This window comes from Carassius gibelio, chromosome B5 (assembly GCF_023724105.1).
Source record: "Carassius gibelio isolate Cgi1373 ecotype wild population from Czech Republic chromosome B5, carGib1.2-hapl.c, whole genome shotgun sequence".
NCBI classification, from domain to species: domain Eukaryota; kingdom Metazoa; phylum Chordata; class Actinopteri; order Cypriniformes; family Cyprinidae; genus Carassius; species Carassius gibelio.
This window is the reverse complement of record NC_068400.1, coordinates 29,626,973-29,649,343: the sequence shown is the minus strand read 5'-3', so window position 1 is coordinate 29,649,343 and position 22,371 is coordinate 29,626,973. Positions and strand designations below refer to the sequence as shown.

At 36.4% G+C, this 22,371-nt stretch overlaps 1 protein-coding gene across 2 annotated transcripts; it reads right to left on the bottom strand.

Moving 5' to 3' along the window:
- Window positions 1–742: 742 nt before the first annotated feature.
- LOC127958434 (dnaJ homolog subfamily B member 5) lies at window positions 743–16,592 on the bottom strand. 2 transcript variants are annotated; one of them, XM_052557301.1, is made up of 4 exons: window positions 16,518–16,592; window positions 15,047–15,303; window positions 11,931–12,571; window positions 743–3,242 (listed from the first exon to the last, which is right to left on the bottom strand). In XM_052557301.1, the coding sequence occupies exons 2-4, from the start codon at window positions 15,255–15,257 to the stop codon at window positions 3,009–3,011; spliced, it is 1,086 nt and encodes a 361-aa protein (XP_052413261.1). In that variant the 5' UTR covers window positions 15,258–15,303; window positions 16,518–16,592; the 3' UTR covers window positions 743–3,008. The 2 variants fall into 2 exon arrangements, with proteins under 2 accessions (XP_052413261.1, XP_052413260.1); XM_052557300.1 differs by lacking the exon at window positions 16,518–16,592 and adding an exon at window positions 15,766–16,142.
- Window positions 16,593–22,371: the final 5,779 nt, after the last annotated feature.

The window sequence follows — 22,371 nt, the reverse complement described above, 5'->3', positions numbered from 1 at the left end:
TATCTTATACAAGCCTATATGCTCCAGAATGTCCTAGGGACAGTCAGTCCCTGGTCAGCTCATTTATGTGCACAGTATAAACTCCACAGAGAACCGAGTGGAACGTCAGTACTAATTTCTTAAATCATACAGTCAGTGGCAGATCCATTAGAGGAATGCAGTGCAGTTAATGGAGCTGCCATGCTGTGACACACATAATCAGACCCATCAAGACATGCAGTGAGCCATGAATGTTTTTATAATCTCTAAGAGATTTTATACGTCGTCAGAACATCCATCAGTGGGCCATTGTACTTCATAAAGAAATAACTGAATTAACACCTTTAGTTAATTTAACTTGTGAAATAATGCTTTTTGTATGGCTTAAAGCAAGCTGACTGAGTCAAAAGCTCCTGGTTACTGAGAATGGTCTGACTCACCATTTAATTTCAGAGGAGGGATGAAGATAATTTCTGAGTCAAGTGATGTAGCATGAGCCATTTGTCAGACCTATCTGCATAATGGAAGCATTATCCATTCATGTCACGTAGACTTTACGTAATGTACTTTAAATAGATAAAAGCAATGTTTCGCCACAAAAAACGCTCACGTGGAGCCAATATTCTGATTTAAATTTTAGTTACCTTGGTTAACCTGAGTTTTGGTTATCTCGTGTGCCCAGTGTTGTCATCTCATTTGGACAACTGCCAGTCTGCCGTCTACTGTACATTCCATTCAGTCTGAAACAAAGGGATCCATATGATTTTCTTTTCAGTCAAGACTTTTGGTTTATTTCATGTTCTCATTAATTATTCATAAAGCACCAAAAATGTGTACTGTAAGTGTACTGAAAATGACAGAGTTCAATAGTACTTCACACACACACACACACACACACACACACTCTTCAAGGCCTGAATCTTTCTGAATCACAGGAAACGAACACAGCACCTGCATTCTGCATTGATTTATCCTCCCATTGGGTGCAGGGAGCCGCATTTAATACTCTCATACATGAGGACAGAAATAATAAACATGAGACATTTCCAATTTGACATTCAAATTCAAAACAGAAGTGGCTGGATGTCCAAAAATCTGTTGAGCACAATGGTACAACGTTCCAAACATACACCAGCACATAGTAAACCAACATGATAGTCAATAAATGGTTATGTTCCTTCTTACTTTAATTTTCTCACCAAATACAGCAATTATTAAATGACATAGTTACGACTGTGTAAGAGATATCCTGGAAGGATCGTTGGAAATGTGAAAATTGTTGTTTATATAGAAAATACAGTTTCTCAAAGGCTGCGGTTACATCACAAATCGTTTGAAAGGTAGGCTTTGCACTTTATATAAATCTAAACTAAAACACAGAGAACTATTGCAAATTATTTCACATTGACACATTTAAAAGTGTGAAATACAGTATACTGAAACTGTTGTAGTAAAAAGCTGTTCAAAAAACAATTCCCTCATAACTTCATAAAAAAGCTATAGCTGTGCTTACTGAACAATGAAGACCTGCATTCAAAAAAAGAACAACTTTTACCATCACAGTTCTCACTTTCATCTTTCTATTGAGTTTGGGTTTGTTCAACTTACTGAAATGAAGACTGTCATTCAGCATTTTGAAGCATGTTTGTTTTTTTGTTTTTAATGTGTGGCGGTGTGTATAGTGAAGTAAATGAATAAGCATTTTCCAATAGCTATCCCTCTTCAATCTTTTTAGTTTTTTGCCCAGATGTTGCTCAAATTATATTTTTGCACATAACACAAAATTTCTTATTTAGGCTGTTCATTTTCATACAATGAAAGTGATTTTTGAATACAGCTGACAAACTTTGACAGAACATCAAATTTGTTATTCACTGAAAATTTCCGTCTCTCAGTTAATAAAATCATGAAGAACTGTCAGCAAGGACGATTTGCCAGACCAAGTCATGAAATACCATACAGCATTTACCATATAGTCTAGGTCAAAGATTTTTGTTTTCTATGATCCATGTGATGTGTCAAATATTTAACCTACAATATAACTCGGCTACAAAAGATATTGTCGACGGTGAGCTATCTAGCTCCTCATGTGTACCACAGAAACAATATTACATTATATGTTAAGAGCACCATGAAGATGACTATAATCTTCCTACCAATTTCTCCTTTTTTGGGTAAACTATCCCTGTAATGATGGTCACTGCCATACATCGTTTTTTGGGTACAGAAATGACAAATTAATCTGATTAGAGTATTTTTTCAACAATAGCCTAAGGTCTTTGCTAATGAAACTAAAATAGCTGGTTTGAGCCACATTAAGGCACTCAAATATTCTGTGACCTCAAAAATCCTGTAATCATACCACCACAAATGCCAGTACATGAAACTTCAAGAACTACCAGAGAGCACCTGTAGACTGTTGAGAAGCGTGAGGGAGGGGAAATATATCAAATAGTTACCAAATGACTCTGCTGGTGCTCAAAATCCTTAAAATCCAAAAGTCTCCAACACTGCAGTTGTCTTACATAGATCACTTCATTTAAAATTAGATTATCAGTTATAACAAGGGATGGGAATTTAATCTGCTACACAATAACAGATTCAAATCCAGAATCAATGGCCAACTGTTGTTGGATTATCCTCATATCCATCATTAAGCCAAAAATATTAACCTTTCATCCAAAAAAATCCATCATTCTGTCTTTCTTGAAAGTGTTTGCCTTCAACATGTTGACAAAGAGAATAAAAAATTTTAAGGGGAAATAATAAATAAAATAAAATAAAAATTAAATCCTTGTTGAAAAGTCATGAGCCTCGGTATAAACACAAACTGCTTAAAAATCCCCCAAATCAACATTCCACATGTTCAGAGAAAGTGATAATAAATTAGGTAAAACTGTAACAAAATATCAAATGAGCCTCTGGTCCTTACGACATATTTGTCCCTCTTCGAATTCAGCATCTGTTTGTTTGGGGGGAAACGGTGTGTTTGAAAAATGTAACCATACAGTGAATCCACTGAACTTCCTCTAAGATTGTGGCAGGTGCTGCTTGATGATCTCTCGGGACTGGGGTGGTATTCTGTCTGGGAAGCGCACCTGGAACTCCACTATCAAATCCCCGCGTTGAGACGGATTTTTTGGGAAAGGTAGGCCTTCTCCACGCAGTCTCTTGACTGTGCCTGGTTTGATGATATCGTTGCAGGGCAATGTGATCGCTCGGTTGTCAATGGTGGGAATGTTCACTGTACAGCCACACAATGCCTGTCAAAAAAGCAAAGTGAAGTCAGTGCAAGAGCCGTTGATGGTATTTCAACACATAAGCACAAACTCTACATGGCCACATAGAGACCTAGTGTAAGATGCCTCTATGATGTTACAGGAACAGGGAGCACATGTACAGTATATATTCATATAAAACAGTAAGTATATATTTTTTATTATAGTACACTGTCTAAAAATTTTTTTTTAATAGTATTTATGGTAAAAACTGTCAGTTGTGGTTGCCAGAACTTTACTGTAGAAAAACATTAACTGAAATAATGCTAATATATCAAATTTCAAAAATCTTTTTTTTTTTTTTTTACTTTATAACATACCAGGTTTAAAACACTGATGGTAAAGAGAAAACCACATGATACATCAAAATGCATCATAAATAGATTTTCCACAAGCTGAGGTAAATACTAAATACTACTATATAGAAGGTGCACAGTATCATACACATGAATACAAAACACCATCATGGTAACAAACGTGACATTACAGTAATGCAATAAACATCAACATAGTCCAATAGGGTAAATCTCCAATGTTCATAACTGATGAGAAAAACTAACATTGTATAAGGAATATGATTTGATTATCTGATGTAAAATACAGTATATAAAAAGCTATATTTAAATAAATACAATTTACTCATTCTAATATGTTGTCTAATATGATATGTGCTCAAATATATATATATTTTTTATTATTATCATTATTGAAAACAGTTGAAGTATCCAGTTCAGCAGTCAAAAACTGCTTTTACTTGCTTTTAAACTACATTATATTTCGATTTAGTCATTTACCAGATGCTTTTATCAAAACCGACTTAAAAATGAGAACAATGGAAGTCTCAATTAGCTTAATGCAGTACACGTAGCAAGGTATTTATTTATATTTTTCCACAAAAAAATATTAAAGCAGGACTGTTTCAACTGTATTTTTGATTATAATACAGAATAGTGAGAATAAGAAACTTTCTTCAAAAACATTAAAACGTATGATTAAAAACTTCTAGCAAGGGCTTTGAAGTTTGGACTTGAATTGTGTAAATGTGGGCAACCATGCGGGGATGTCCAAGTGTGTGTGTGTGTGTGTGTGTGTGTGTTATTCTACAGTAGGGGTAGTTGAGTGCACAGAAAGCTAATTTTGGCCACTGCTCTCATTTCACATGGCTAATGAAGCAACTGAAAAATCAGCTGAGCTAATAAATTGAAAAAAACTCACATCAGAAGTTGCCATGGAACTAAAATGATATTACTTGTACAGATAGAACACTTTCAGAATTGTCAAAATAAGCAAACCATAATAACACCATAGTAATGTCCTCATTTGTAAGTCGTTTCGGATAAAACCATCTGCTTAATGAATAAACATAGATCACAAGGAAGCTGAAGCAACTGTTAATAAAGAAATTGTGATAATAGTTTTAGACACTGGTGGCTGAGTTTCTGAAATTTAATGCCAAAAAATATAATATATGACTTCACTGGTTCATATGACCCCACAGTATGATACGGTTAACAGATTTGTCACACTTTTCATTATAGAAGGGCTCAAGCTCAAAGATTCCCCTGGACCATCTGATAACTAAATAAAAATATAGCTGCAAGCAGCGATTACCAGGGCTCAAGCGCTTAAGGAATTTAAGCATATAAGGAAAGATACATTACATATTATTTAGGAAAGGCTGTACCAACGCAAATCAGTAATTTAAAAAAAGCATTTTTGGCAAATCCAAGTAATTAACCATAGAAAAATTATGTTTTTTAATGTTTATGACTGTTACAGCGCCACCTGTAATTCAATAGCCTTAAAATTTCACAAGCTTTTTTAGAATCACTTCTTGCTCAACAGGTTTTGTAAAGTTTTGAGTTTTCCTTTAGGCAAATTTATTTTGGGTAAATTTGGACAGGAATTTTTTTTTTGAAAATTATTGGCCTAGAGAGTCCAGAGAATTGTACCACCAGCTGCATTATCTCCCGCACTCATTTTCTTTCTTTCTAATTTATCCGCTGTCTCTGTACAGTGTGTGTGTGCGCTGGCTTTAGCGGTGCATTCAAGGGCCCTCGTAAAACTGATGTTTGTTGTGACTGCCAGAGTTGTATGCAGGGCGAGCACGGAGAGGGGAAATCTATATCGTCTATATCGTTGCTTTTTTCGATAGTAATATCTTGAAAGTTTATATATAGATATAGATACGATAATGATATATATCGTACAGCCCTATCCGGAATGAGGACTTATATTGTATGATATGAATATTGTGGGTAAGTGTGGAAAAACCACACAATGTGCAATCGTTTACACCCTTGAAAAATGTGATATTGCCCCCCACGCCCCCAGTGGTTGGTTTCTTTCAAATTTCTCTCCGTGAATCAAACAGGCCCACTGAGTTTCATACCGATCAGCCTTCATTGACTTTGTCAAACAGGTGCTCAAACTTTGTTGGCCAATTGCGGCAATGATTTTTGATATGCTCTGTTGACACTTGTGGCACTTTGGACCAAGACTGATTTTCATGTTAATAGGACAAATGGTTTCACAGTTATAGCCATTTTTTGTGGCACCACCAAGTGGCCAAGCTCCACATTTACTTTCCTGTGATCTCAGATTGAGCTCTTAGGTACCTTCAGGAGTTATAGGCATTTTACTAAAAGTGGCCCTGCCCCTTTTAAACGTTTTGGTGCCCCTTTGTGATGGTGAGTGAGATTTTTGATAATCATTGGTATTCACTCCCTAGAGAATCTTTCTGTGCAACTTATGTGTGGTTCCGATCGGGCGCAAAGATCTAGGACTAGTTTGCAAGCTCACAAGCAAATCTGAGGCATGCGTTTTGTCTGGTTTGAGCAAAGGATTCCAACGACATAAGACACTTGAGACTGTGACTAACGGTTTAAGAGTTATGAGTGATTTCATACTTTTGTTTGCTGTAGCGCCCCCATCAGGCTGCCTGGGGCGAGCCTTGGTCACGCTGTAGGCGGCTTGAGTACTACCATGCCTCCAAGTTTTAAGTCTCTACGACTTACAGTTTGGTCTGCAAAACCAGTTTTATGTGGAGATCACTGATCGGATACGCGCTTGAACCCCATAAAAATTAAAATAAATTCCTGAAATGTAACTGACAGGATTAAATAAGCAAGATCCTCCTATATTCACTTCTGGAACATCATATAACTTTTGTTACTTAAGTTTTTATCTTCCAACAGAGCTTCATTTATTCCCTCTTCGGTTGTTCCAAACTAGTACAAATTTCAATTTTTCTGCTGAACCTAATAGAAGATATTTTGGACAATGTGGGCAACCAAACAGGTTCTGGTCTCCATTGACTACCATAGTATTTATTTACTTCTATGGAAGTCAGTGAGTGGATATCTGAACATGCGGACCAGTTTGGTACCTTACATTCTTTAAATATCTTCATTCATGTTCAACAGACAAAAGATAATACTACAGGTTTGTAACAACTTCAGGGGGAGTGAATGACGAAAATTTTTATTTTGGGGTAAACTAGCCTATTCCTTTAAGTATCAGGATAAGAAGCATGAAATGGCTAAATTCAAAACTTAAAGATTAAAACTTATTTGTGTGAAGCTAATGAAGTGAAGAGACTGCTGTTATTGCATGTGAGCTTATGCTGGAAAAGCTTTTCATGAACTTTCTGTGAATACCAAGCACAAATATTGCCAGACAGCTATGCTTAGCAGCTGCCTCAAGGGATGAGAAAATGTGTTCGCAATGACATCAGCTCCTTCCTACAGACAGCAGCAGTGTGGGCTGGGGGGATGGAAGCCGTGGGATTCATGGAAAGAAGGGAGTAGCTGATACTCTCACAAAACAGTTGACCATGACAAGTTGCCAGACATTTCCTCAACTCTGGCTAATGATGATGTTTCCCAAACAGCAACTAGAATTAAACCAAACTTCATGTCAGAACTGCAGCAGAATTAAACTAAGGTGCCATTAAACAATGTTTTCAGCCAAAAACGGAAAACTTTTTAATGCGTTTTGCATGCTCGTTTACATGACAACTACCGTACCTTTTGGGGACTGAAAACACATATTTTTTGAAAATGAGTATCAAAGTGCACGTTTTTGAAAACACATTTATTGTTTCAGCGTAAAACATCCGAAACTGGAATCTTTGTAAATGGTGACATAATGGGCATTCGTAGTACATGTAAGGTATGTAGACATGCGCAGTACGTGTCGATTTTAAAGGCGAGCACGAACAAAAACACACAACAATGTTGGAGTATATGGTACTGTTGTTGCTGCTCAAGAGTTTGCTAACGCTTCTTCAGACGCAGCATATACAACATATAATCGTCACTTCCCTCAAGTACGGTTTACTAACAAGTGCCCAGTGCCAACTACTGGCCCGGAATACATAATACAGTGTTTTTGGTCGTTTTCGCAGATATGTGTAATTGCAAATTGTTTTGAATATGTTGTGTATGGGTGAAATAAAAAAAAAAATTCTGTTTTTGACTACATCGTTCTGTCAACTGCTAAACATAGTCTTGTTAAAGGAGATTAAAAATAAAATAAATTCTGGTCCACAGCTAGGTCAAAGCTGGTCCATATACTGGTGTCATTAATCTGGACACCAGTATGAAGTTTGCAGACCATTTCCATCAGAGAGATATATAGGCTACAACTACATTTACAAACCCATTAAGCAAGCAGATAATGAAATAAGTGTGTCAATGGTGACACAGACAAGCAAATAGTGGATGGACTGCAACTATGCTCATAAATTGTTGCAATTTTTTTGTCACTCTTTCATGATCAAAATATGAAGAGTTTGGTTCCAAAACGTAATAAACGCCATTTAAAAAAAACCTTGGTTTCCACCAAAATCTGTATTTTATCTGGTCGGAATCTAAAATTACATTTGTAATTTTACGCAAAATGTGTTATCTTCCGAGTTATTCTGTAATTTTTTTCTACCTTTCTTTCCAAAACATGACAAACGCCAGTATCCCTTCTCTGCAGAATGCGATACATCTGTTTAACCAATCACAGCGCACCATTCCATGCACTCTAGACAGTAATGCTGGTGCTTTGAATACACCAGGCACCCGTTTTTTCTCATCTACTTTGTACTTTGTGATCAACAAACAAACTTTTTTGTTTGTTGATAAATCGATATTGAATGTAAGGGAAATGCCACTGTGGAATTTCTGTGGTCTAATGTGATATTGTTGTTCATGATGAAATTTTATTTTATTTCTGAAATTAATTTATAGCATTAACAAGATGACCCCTTTGAATTAATTTTGGGAGCCATGACTGACTGAATGTGTTTTTAGTCCAGTGAGTCTATATAATAGTATTGACATAGTTCAGAGGCTGTCATAAGTGGATTAACCATGTTGTGTATTTTCAATAGGAAAAATAACTTTTATATTGATTCAATGGATTAATTCCATAAATTTTTTTTTGTCATGGTTTTATCTAATTTTGGGGAAAAATACAATTTCATAATAAATCTTTGAAAATCGAAATCTGGATTTGAATGTTTATTGTTACTATAACCTAAAGATGCTATGTGAAAATTTGAAACAGAAAATGGTGGTTTTAATCTTGCCACAATTTAGTCAAAATGGATTTGCAGCATTTTGGAACCAAACTCTTCTATGTAAGGACAGGATGTATTTAGGATTGAACTGTATTTTTACATATTCTGCTCAGCACAGTGTATGTCACGTGTTCACACATATTAAAGCTGCATTCATTTGTTTGATGCTAAAAATGTGCTTAAAATGCTGTATACAGCATTGGCATATGGCATTTCTATAAAACTTTTTAAATAAGTCAACATAAAGAAGTCACACAACCACAATGTATTTCACCATGTTGAAATGCCATGACCTGCTGTACATTCGCTTTACTTTTTAAATCTGAGCAGGGCTTGATTGTTTTTAAGAAGTTCTATTTATAACAAATGTAAAAGCCCTTTCACACCAAAAAGTGTAATGAATAAACCTCAGGCTGAAGAAAAAGTAAATTCACGTCTGTACTGTAGAACACAGAAGGTTTAACACTCTTCAGGAATAAAAAAAAAGAAAGAAAAAAAAGAAATATGAAGCACAATTGTTAGTTTATCTGAAGTCATTTTTGCTTATTAGTATGGTTGAACTGGATCATCAAAAGTCTACAGCAAAGACATTAGTTAATAAAATGGGATTAGATACATTTTTAAAAATAATTTAATTATTGCAGGTTTGTGTCATATTCTGAGTTTGCATTTCACCATTTTAATTCATTTTGATGAATACTAAATCAGTTTTTTTGCAACTGGGATGAATTAATGCACATTAACATTTAGTCTAGAAATACATCATGTTCACACAACGCCTCTGTACTTCTGATTTCTCCCAATATGGGGACAGGAGACTTGTCAGACAATAAATGGAAAAACAAAGTAATTTTTTTGTAAATTAAAAAGTAATGTGTTACTTTACTAGGTGCTTGAAAATGTATTCTACTAGGTACTCTGATTACATAACTTAAGTTACTTGTAATGCGTTACTCCCAACACTGATGCAGTGTCTATCACCATTGTGCTATTAGTACTTATGAGGAACAGCAACGCTAATGTTAACTGAAGAACTACTGAATGCACCTTTAAGACACTGTGCTCAAATTAACAAATTAACTTTACTGATCTAAGATCACATTCAGAGCTGACTTGAATAATCTAGCATTATCGTACAGATAGCATAATGTGGGCCCGTGTTTCCTCAGCACCACTGCTAGGGCTCTTTAGTAGTGCTGATGAGTAATTACTAGGTGAATGTGTATGGAAATTACCAGCAGACAAGGACCTTATAGCTGTCTCACTCTTGTACAAACCCATGGTCATTATAAACAGGCAATTAAAGAAACTCTGAGCTCTAATTAAAGCAATGCCTTGGGGTTCCACTAAGAGCATCTCTAAGTGAAAAGTGATATTGAAATGAAGACAATGTTCCCTTGAGAACAGTCTAGATGCATGCTAAATCTGTCCTCTGAATGTGTTTACAATAAACAGGTAGATGAAAATTTGTGGGGCAAGTTGCCATCAGTATGCATGAGATGGTACCAGATGGCAAAACAGTTTGTGATGTTCACTGCTACTTATCGGGTTTCATTCTGGGCATCTAATGAGCGAGACCTTTAAAAGTAAATCACTGACCTCAAAACATCTCCAAAATGATTAGCAGACAGTTAAAATAGGCTCTGAATATGTTTTTAGATATTATTTAAATCCATGTTTGACATTAAAAAGGCAAAAGTGCTGTAGAGCTGAAAATCTTATTGTTTAAAACAGCTGATAGCTGCCTTCCTACCCTGGCTAAGCTGCCGAAGTAAAAGTTATCAAAAGTAAAGTTAACAGAAAGACAAGAATATGTTTTCACTGTTAATTACACTGGTGCTCCGAAACACATCATGGTCACTCAAGACTGACATTAAGGCTATTTCTGCTGACGTCTGTCACTATAAAGTATTAACTGACTACTGACAGTGGTTTTCTAGGTCACTAGACAAACAGAAATATATGCAGTTACTGTAGACCGTAGTTATTATCCTCAGTAGGTCAGCCCATGAAAATCCCATTACATCTAGGCGACATCAATTATATATTGAAATTATTGGTTTGATTTAAAAATGCATCATGTTTCAGTGTTTGATGACTTCACTTTACTGAATCCCCTCAGGCCAGCACTGCAGCAGTGACACTAGGAGCTGTCATAAACACCTAAACTTTTATAATAATAAAAAAAAAACTATGCCATGAAAGACACAAAAGAAAAATAAAATTCACAATTGTTCTGAAATCTAACATTTCGATTACAGTTATGAGTTTCAGCTGCTTGCTTATTATGTACAAACAAGCAAATTATATTATCAGTAAAAAAAAATTTTTTAGCCAAATTAACATTCCATGTGCAACCTGAAAAAACACACTCGGCTCGGGTCACATGACAATTGTATCTGCGTAGTTCAAATCTACCAGGCGAGTTCAACTCGCTTTTTCAAAGCGAGGACTCTGCTTTGGCGTATGACACCGCACCATGACATTCCTGTGCTCTCACACTGAAGTGGGACAGAGAGTAAATCAGCAATGACGTTGAGCCATGGAGGGACTCTACACTCTACACAGGCATGTGTCCTATCAAGTCCTATAGCTATGTCAGATTAACACTGGGCATGCTCAGGTATATTTACCTATATATACACATTATAATGTTATGCAAAAATATGTTTCATAATGTAGATAGATAATGCAGGATAATAAAACCAACAATGGTTTGCATGTTGGGAATAATGCAGCCAAATTTAGCAGCTGTGCAGGTTAACAAGGTCAGCACTTATTTTGGACTCGACGGGGTTGATTCCAAATGAAGCCCATTCATTTACTCTGTAAGTCCACGTAAATGAGGGCACAAAGGCCAAAGGGTGGTCTGGTGTTGAGATTGCAGTAAACCTGTCTAATCTAAGTCTAGGTCTGTCTATTCTTGGGTTACAGAAGCCAACTGATAAAACAACCCAGTCTGCTTTGATGGCTAGACAGGAAATGTTAAAAAACCACAAAGGTGCAAAAACCTGACCAGTAGCCCATTTCAGGCCAATAACCAATTGAGGATAAAAATAAATGGTGGAAACTTAAAACACTGAACAATGAAATACACATACCTCCTTAAGACCAATCTTGGCTGTGTAAATAATGTTGGATCCATCTCTTTTGAAGAGTGGGTGCCCTTTGTCCTTGAGCACAAATGCAATATCAGCTGGAATGTTCTCAGGTGTCTCATCACCCTCTTTGGGGAAGGTGATCTTGGTCCCTTCCTTCCAGCCTCTCTTGATGACAATGTTAAGGATCTTGTCCTCTGTCCTCATTGTCTTTCTATCTGGGTTCAGTCTTCGGTGAGTGATACGCATCCGCTTGGTACATCCATGGAAGATCTCCTCTAGTGACACCTTAAGCTCATGTACTACTGGAGGGTCCTGTACTTTCCTACGGCCACCATGAAGAGGCTCGTTACGATGTCTTCGACCTCCACCATGATGAAAACCATTGATACCATTGAAACCAAAGTGGCTAAAAGAACTGAAAGGATCATCATCTCCATCCATGTCAATGTCCATGTCATGATCGCCACCATGGACATTAGTGCCATTGGTGGTTCCCCGTTGGCGTCCAGAGCCAAAGAATATATCAAAGGGGTTGGAGCCTCCAAAGAAAGAAGCAAAGGTGGCATGTGGATCCCCATGGAAGGTGTAGTGATAAGTAGTCCCTTGTCCACTAGATGAGCCTGTGCCACCTGTTTTCAAACCTAGATGGAAATACACAGAAGGAACAATGCATCAGGTTTTTCTGTATTTACAAAGTAATTTTAAGTTCTGCTTAATTCCACAAGTGAGCATCTTCTGTGACAGTTTCAGGTTAGCAAACACTCTAGCTTCCATTAATATTCAAGGCTTTTAAAAAGTATAACTTTATGTCATCTCATAAGTACACTAAGGATTGACGGAGCCATATTAAGGGCATCACCGACTTAGTGAGTCTGCCACTGCTGTGTGAGAAAAGTGGATTTAGGACTACAGTTGCCTTGAAAAGTCAGTTCTGCTTGCCACTGATAAAACCTAAGCCACTTTCTATTAAAATGTTAACTAAAATAGGATGACTTCAACTAGAATGGCCTACTGCATACAATATTTTAAGAATTCAAGACTGTGTAAGTGTAGATATTTTCAAAAGAAGCAAGTACATTGACACAGTCTAGTTGAAACTGTTAACCTATACCAATGGATGCCAACTCCAAGATAATTCTTTGACTTGTATCCTCTACACTACTAAGAGGGCAGTCTACTTTATTGTATTACAACTACTTGAAACAGACAAAAAGTTGTACACCTCTATGACAAGCTATTTCTATTTGTTTAGTGAAAACAAAACAACACTGAGAATGGTCTGACTTCAACTTCTGAAAAATTGTAACAACCCAACAAATTGGCAACTGAGATGTTAATTCTAAACTCCTGCTGGATAATTATCAAGTGCTAACCTACAGCATGACGTAGCATGGAATAGCATTTGATTTAGTCTGCAACTGCTCACACATCACCATTTTGAGGTGTAAAGCTCAACAGAAGACCTGCCAAGTCTTTCTCGGTTTCTTTTCTCCACCCCCGCTCAGTTTGGTTACAAATTCAGATTGCTGGACAAAGAACAGAAATCCGATTTTAAACAAGCAGGCTACTTAATTTCTATTATTGTCCCTTAGCTGGCTTGTCTTGGTGGCCTGGTTCTGAAAAAAATATTTTGGCAAGAACATGCAGTACAAATCCTGGACAAGTGATGAAACTGAGTGGAAGACCACAACATGGTGTGTAAGTGCTCTTTAAGCTCTAGTGTCTAAAGTTTCACTGCAAAACTATCTTGTTCACAAAAATAGAAGTACAGAAAGGGCAGGTCAATTAGGATCAAACAATCATTTATTTTGTGCTTTTCAGTTCTGTTAAAAAACCATTAACACCCATGTGTTATGGTGGGTGATTGATGGCTTGTAACAAATGGACTCCTTCTAATGATCAGGACACAAGCTGACTCATCTTCCAGCTTCACATCTTCAACTCTTCAGTCTGCCTACTTAATGCGGACACCTTATAAAACATGTTTCAACCTCATTCTTTGCAACTTCAATGAACTCCTCAGGCCAAAACAACTAATGAGTGGATGGTTATCAAAGTGGGTCATAACAGATTCATAGGACTATACCTTATACAAAATTAAAAACATAATACATCAGTGTGAATCTGTTAATAGAGCCAAATTAGCTTGCTGCTGCCAAAGCCTTTTGACTGTACCCAATGGCTCTTATTTCATGCAAAATGGAACAACAGTGCACAGAAAGAACGGTTGCAAAGACTCTAAAAACATAAATGGGTTCCTTGCGAAATTCATGAGCAACATTAGTAAAGGCGTTATTGGCAGGTGTACTCAGTGTAAATATGCTTAGTTTGGCATCTAGCCTGGAGTTGGCATAAGTGGGAACATTTGAAATCCTTCTTTGTTTCAACCGACTTTTTTCTTATTTTGGAAAAGTGCCGTGTTTATAGTCCTTGCATTTGTCAGAGAACTTTTCTGTATCATCCTGTAATGTGAGGGAGTTATTTTGATTGTCAGGAAAAAGCAGAGGAGGTAAAGCTGCTTTGACAGTGTATGAAGAACAGTGATCTAGCCACGTGAGACATAATAACGATCCTTTTAAGGGCTGTCCTATCTGGTATAAACAGAACTGTGCTTGGGTTCATTAAGTCTTATTGTTATTAGCATGTATTGTTTTCTTAGAAAATATATATTGGCGTATTGTGCACTATTTTAGACTGTAAATATGAATACAACATTTTAAACCTAGGGGAAAACTGACACCCAGGTTATTGTGTTTCATATTCCACACTACTCACACTTAACCTGGGGTTGAAAATTAATCCTGGGTATTCATAATCTGACATTTCACACTATATATTCCTAAAATCCGGGCTACTATATATTGCTAAACCACTTCAAATTACATGTGTGAAATGTTAATCTACCAAGGTTTATAATCAGAGTTTACAACAAAAATAATCCAGGATTGAGCACAGTGTGAAAAACTTTAAAGTTTAGTTTGTCCAAATCCATAAATGAACAGAGAACTTGCTACATACTGATTATCAAATTATTTTTTCCTAGAAAAGTAATTATGGCCCAAGGCAGTGAGATGTTTGGCAGTGTTTCTTCTCTACATGGACCCAACCATACTTACCATCCTCGCCGTATTGGTCATAGATGACTCTCTTCTTTGGGTCACTCAGAACCTCATAAGCTTCTGCGATCTCTTTAAACTTCTCTTCAGCATTGGGATCCTTGTTTTTGTCTGGATGGAACTTCAGGGCCATCCTTCTGTAGGCCTTTTTGATTTCATCCTCATTAGAGCCTGAAGTTATGCCAAGGATCTTATAGTAGTCCTTCCCCATGGCTTTTTGTTTACAGATAGAGTCCTTCCAGAACGACCAAACTTTTCTACAAAACAATGATGAAAACAAGCAAAGTAAATAATAAAGTAATAAAAATGCATTCAGAATGTATTCTTACGAGAGAGGCAGTAGACACAAATAAAACACCGCAGTATTCTACGGTTATCCCGTAGTGGCCAAGAAAGAATTCTGTAACACAACATCGATAACAACATGTATTTGAAATGAAATTGTATGGATAAGAACAGATCCTGATCATCTGAGTCTGAGCCTACCGTTTGGGCGGCACTGCAGACCGCTCGAGAAACACTAACAAAGACTTGATGTTCAGCATATTATAGAGCACTTTCCATTCACACACAAACAAACATGAATGTAAAACAATGTCATTTTGCATCCAGACTCATTTTATCTCTTTTCCGTTTAACTAAAAACGGCTCTGTTTAAAATACACCCAACACCCAACACTGTATCCGTCAAGAACACGACGAGGTTGATAAAAGCTCACCAGTTACGATATTGTCTGCAGAACAATGATGTCGGTTTGCCGCATCCGACAGGAAATCCTCATCGCTAAAACAAAACCTCTGAGGTCTCCCGGTGTTCCTCTCCGGTATTTAATGATGTCATGGTGACCACCAATGAAAAAATAACGGACGACTGGTGACTGAGTGATATCTGACTGACGTCAGTTAGACAAGCCTGACCTCTTTATGTATTCCTCCCATAAAAACAGATTTTTGGATTATCCGCGTCTGCACCAGCATGCAGCTGTAAAGGTATAGGATCTCTGCAGGATGTGCACACCAGGCGATTAAACATCGTCCTTAAATTAGACGCAAGCAGAGACGAAATCAATACCGGCTGTGTCTCAAAATCTTCTGAGCTGTCTAAGCAGCAGGCAGAGAGGTTTTATGACACACGCACTTTCTTAAAAGTAAAGATTACCATACACATCCAAAAGCCTGATGCTGACTACAGTCCATGATCTGCTATTAGGATATATAAGTTATCGTATCAATATCAGTCATTACCATTCATTGTGAATCGGCATAATTGTAAATGTTTTATAATAATTCTCGGTGAGCTAAGTTACTCAAGTTGTCAAATTCCGGCGAGACTAACGCTTTTAAAAACAGACTATAGCCTTTAAAATCTCACAGTGAAATATTGCTGGAAAGGATAAAGACGCTCAATCAGACGCACATGTGTGTTCCAGTTGTATTTTTGAAAGTATACAAAATTAAAAACAGAGCTTACCGTATCAAAGTATCCTTTAGCTCTCTGCCGGTCAGAGCTGCATGACATTCAACTCCATCCCGTTAACCACGCCTCTAATTTAAATATGTCCCGCCCCGTACACGCCACAAATAAATCACTCCAGTCCGAAACACTGGTGCACTTCCAAAATCACAACTGGCTTGGGGGTGCATTTTAGGTATCTGACAAAATGCAAGTGCTTAAAAAAAACAAAAAAAAAAAATAAATTTATTTAAATATATTTTATATTACTGTGTGTGTTTGTGAGTGTGGTTTTAACCTGGAGAAACACTCTGTATGTGATAAACTTTGATTTTGAGAAAGATAGAGAGTGTATAAAGACATAAAGACTAATGCAGGATCAGTGATTTTTATTGCTTATGCCTCTCTTCATTTTCCCAGAATGTGCTCTTCACTCATACAGAGCCCATGCAGACCAAGTGATCGATACAGCTGTCTGGCCCTGGATCAGGCTTTTATTACCCAGAGGTCAATCCACAGTCTGAGAGTTTATATTATTTAGTTATAAAAAAAAAATAAAAAAATGGCAGGTGGGTAGGCTTAAATGATGCCAGAATTTTCAAATTTTTTGGAATAACTTTTATTTTAATATTTTATTATTAGACGTATTTCTAGGAGGGAGCTTTGAATCATGATTTGTGTTTTTTGGGTGGTTGTCTTTATCTATAAAAATAATAAAAGTTAAATATAACAATAAGTCTGTCTTTTTTCATATTTGAACAGCAAAAACAATATATATATATATATATATATATATATATATATATATATATATATATATATATATATATATATATATATATATATATATATATATATATATATATATATATATAAATCTTAATCTATTATGTAAACAGATATATCAAAGGACATATGGTCATATTTACTAATAACTATATAACAGTATAGGCTACTTTTCCCTCAACATTTTAATTTTATATTATTTTTTATTTTTTTTTGGATGACAAACCTGGTCTATTAACATGCAGATGAGTCATACTAAATCCAGCTTCATGCCGTATCCCATTTATTAGTTTAGTCGGGACAAATGTCCTTACAAAATCCTCATGTCTTTCTTGTTTGTATAAAGTTAGCTCATATCTTTAAATAGACAGAAATGAAGAGCAGGCAGAAAGAGGTGGACTGATGGGAATAAGTGCACCTGAATCATCACTTGAGTGTGGAGGAGAAATGTAAATAATTGAGTGACTCAGAACCTCCCACAGGTGACAACTTAAGTGCAGTGACTTAACAGTCATTTAACCCCTTATGTGCAGTATGAGAAGATGGGTCTGAGTTAAATACTTGTTTTTATTATTATTGTTATTATTTGTATGTTATAATGTAAGTTAAGAATATAACACAGTTGAAGTTTGCTGGTCACAAGAAAATAGAAGACCCCCTAAAGGTGCCACATCATCCAGAAATACCCCCAAACCACAGCTAGATAAGCATCTTCGTGTTAACCGGTCCTACAGACTGTACCTCCACTGTCCATCCACCTCTTCAGCTCTCCACATGACTAAACAACTAAATGACCCAATAAACAAATAAATAAATAAAATCCCACACACGTCTAACTGAATGAGTTCTTGCGCTGCAGGGGTGGCATATACAAGTGGAGGCTTTCTTTTGCAAAAACTATTTCTCTCTAGATTCAATAGTATCTGTAGGAGACAATGTACGTCATTCTGTGGTCACGCATAGTGGGAACACCGTCTGAACAAATGGGGAGCAGAGCGAGAGTGCGAGCGAGACAGCACACTGCGTTTGAACACCGGGTAACAGAACAAATTTCACACACAAAATGTACTTCAACACCAGACAGCATAATGGTAGCCATGACAACTGGACCCAGAGCTAGACAGTCCGTCTATATCTCTACGCCTCTGTCAGTGTCTTCTGATACCACTGACATCTGTCAGTACAGAACAATACGAAACAAAAGTCTGTTTCATTAGAGAGACTAGAGATGACAGTTTAGTGTAACTGATGAGGTTCTCTGCTCTAGGTTAACTATATTTCATCAACTCTTAAAGGGACAGTCCAGCCAAAAGTGAAACATCTGTCAGCTTTTCTGATCCTCATGTTGTTCCAAATCCATATGGCTTTCTTTCTACCATGGAACACAAAAGGAGTTATTTAGCAGAATGTCCAAGCTGCTTTTTTCCATAAAGTAAAGGTGAATAGTGTCCACTAGGGGTAGCGGTTCAGTTTATGTCAGAGTTTCAACACCTTCTTTCAGCATCATGGCATAAGGCACTCACACTCATTGTTGTAATTTACTGGGAAGCCAGAATACGACAGAAACATACATTAGCTCAACTCAGTCTGTTTGACCTGTTGTTATATTTAATGCATTTAAGTTTAACTACGGTAAGTGCTCGCTGAACTGTGGGTGGAGAACGGTATGGTTTGATTTTTTCCACAGAACTATTACACCCCTAAAGTCCACAGCTGTCCTTGGTCCAAAAAGAATTCCAAAAATAATTCTGAGGACAGAATTAGCATTTGTTTGTGTGTGTCATTTTATTCTCATAGTCTAAACTATCCTTATATCAGTCAATCAATAACCTTAATGTCATTCTGAATAACAATCTTAAAAACATTTCAAATAAACAAATTCTTATGTAAATATTATAACACTTCATTTAAATTAACCAGTCAATATACTATTAAAACAAATCCAATTTAATTAACGTTAATATCCAATATTTCCTGAGATGTAACACTTGCACAAAGAAATTACTTTTTGACATTTGTGAAGTATAGCTAGTCATCTCTCAAACAGTTCTGTGGGCTGCAGACCTAAAGGTTAGCATGACATCTATTAGCATGATTCAGCTGAAAATGTGGTGCCACAGGGACTTGGAGACTCTTGTGTCTGTTATTATCAAGCCAATGAGAAATAAACACACAAATACAAAATCCTGCTAGTTTTCTAGCCAGAAGACAGATGTGACTCAAATCTGTTCACCTCAGAAGTTCAGAAACGAGCCGATGACACAACTGCTGCTATCTTTGATGCTGGTATTTTCCAGTTGTAAATATGAACGGGCAACAGAATATCTGTTTCAAAATACATTTATAGTAGAACATTCTGTTTCTATGAGGTGAGTGTCTGCTCATATAACCAACTGTGATGGAGACCCCCTTATTTGTTGTCTCAATGGGATTTATGAAATGGAATGATATATATATATATATATATATATATATATATATATATATATATATAAACTCATAAAAAAAAGAATATCGTGAAAAGGTTCTTTTTTTGTAACTTTTTTCAAAAAGTGAAACTTTCGTATATTATAGATTTGTAACGTGTAAAGTAATACATTTAAAGCAGTATTCCCCATTATTATGGTTTCAAAAAACAAGAGATACCTGAAATGTATACTGTAGGGATGGTCATTAAATGAAACTCAAGGTACTGGATTTTTGACTCATGAGCTGTAAGTTCTAATCATCAAAATTTAAACAATTTTTTAAAAATGTTTTGCTTCATATATATATATATATATATATATATATATATATATATATATATATATATATGAAAGTTTCACTTTTTGAAATAAGTTACCAAAAATTATCAAATATCTTTTTCAAGATATGCAAATATGTTGAGATGCACCTGTGTGTGTGTGTGTGTGTGTGTGTGTGTGTGTGTATATATATATATATATATATATAGTGTCATGGTAGAGTGGACGTCCCATAATTGCTAATAGAAATTCTAAGCCATGTTCTCGCTCTCATGGCGTTTTCCCTCTGGTATAACAGCACGATGACTCAAACTCTCTGCTCCTGTTCAGGCTCACTGGACTACACTGCTTTTCCAACACTGTAAAACTTTCATTTAATACACGCATAAGATAATCAGCGAGAAACAAGTCTACAGGGTTTGATACCCATAGAAGGAAAGTTTTTATAAACAAAGCTTCTCAGAAATAGTGATGGAAATATGGTAACTAATGTTGGCTGATATATTAAAAGAGATCCATCACTAACAACTGGCAGTAAATCCTCATAAATCATGTGTTTCATTAGTGCTGTATTGCAGATAGGATCTCCCGTGTAAGTGCAATGCACCGCCAGCACTCGACCAGTTTTCAGCACAGGATTTATTGTTTTTATAATATACTGGGCTATTTAGCAGTCAAATGTGTATATATGTCTCTACAACATATGATTTTGTGCATGTGTCAGAAAAACCCCAATAATGGCCTTTACAAGTGTTTAAACATAATACCAAGTTATCACAAATTTTACCCTAAGCCAAAAAAAGGCCCGAATTCAGTTGTTAGAGGCTTATGAATGTTTATACAAAGGACAAACTCTGTATCCGTTGTGTCAGACATCTTTCAATGCCACAGGCTTGGTCTAAAATGGGACAGAATCATGGAGAAATAAGGTTACTGTGATAGAGCTGTTCAAACTACAGCACAGAGTATCTTTGGGTTAGGACGAGGTCAGCTGTTTCAAGTCTCAGCCGCTTGTACCTCTGACAGCCCTTGCCTTCACCACGAACACACTCTAGACTGGAGAGAAGGGAAAAGGAGCAGTGAGCCTCTTATACAGTAGCCCTGGTGTGTCACACACACACTGAAGAGTAGCCAGAAGCCAGGAGGAGGAAGAAAACTAACTGTATAATATGATCAAATTTGAGCTCTTTGCTATTTGAATATTTTGAGGAAACTTTGAATATAGACAGACACCTTCTAAGAAGTTTAAGCTTTTAGAATGACCTTAGATCATCATCTTAAGAGTTTTAATGCTTATTATTATTAAGTTTAATGATTTACATCATGATCATGCAGAATATCTGTTTATATGTACTAATAAACAGCCAAATATAGGCATGCTAATAAGCAAGGTTATAGGGTTAGTTAAGTGTTACCAGTACATTTTAGTTTAATTAAATAAATGCAGCCTTGGTTATGAAAAACTAACTACATTTTACTCAACCCAAACATTTGAATGGTTGTGTAAAATGTACAGATTTATTAATTCAGTTTAAAAAAATAAGTTTTTGTGTGGTGCTGCCCTTCCTAAACCTAGAATAAGTCGTCATTTACCATTCATAAAAAATGGTTTCGATATAAGGCTGCAGAGCACAGCTAATAGATTGGGAAAATAAATAAATAAATAAAGATAGATATGTAATTAAATGTGGTAGACTGTGGGAGAGGCGTCAGAATTCCAGCTGGCACTGCATTAGATAGAAGCTTCACATGGTCAGATCACCATAAGCTGCTATTCATTTGTATCAACATGCTTTTGAGGATGAAAACATCTTTGGTTTACAGCAAACTTCAAATCTTACATGTTAACACTATTGCCAAGCCATAGGGAGTTGATGCAGAACTCACAGCATATGCATTTTTTTTATTCTCTTCTGTTTACTTCTTTAATAGGTGCATGCCTGCTGCTGCAAAGCTACTATTCACAGATACTCCAGCGTGTCGTTCTGGCTCAGATGTGACAGAATGTATGAACGGCTGAAAACATAGGAAAAGACACTGGCATGCCACATATCAGTCTCCCATCTGCTGTCTGGGTACCCTGATAACACTCCCTCTGTACCAAAGTGGACGAGATCACCATGGCAACTGCCATATCCTGGGATGTGAATTCTGTCTTACCCTTGTCACAGCCCAAGAAGGGTAAGACTGACCCATGCCATTTTGTCATATTAACATGGCCTTCTAAGAGTTTTGGGGGGTAACACTGTGCAGAAAAATGTTTTTTGGGCAATACTATGATACTTCTCAAAAAAAAATCAAAAGCAATAAACTTTTCACATGAGGAAACCAAATACACA

Excerpts from the sequence above, each read along its gene's own strand:
- LOC127958434 (XM_052557301.1), bottom strand. The coding sequence starts at position 15,257 with ATGGGGAAGGACTACTATAAGATCCTTGGCATAACTTCAGGCTCTAAT. Across the intron at positions 12,572-15,046 it reads TGACCAATACGGCGAGGATG|GTTTGAAAACAGGTGGCACA; the intron begins GTAAGTATGGTT and ends ATTTCCATCTAG. Across the intron at positions 3,243-11,930 it reads CCAAGATTGGTCTTAAGGAG|GCATTGTGTGGCTGTACAGT; the intron begins GTATGTGTATTT and ends CTTTTTTGACAG.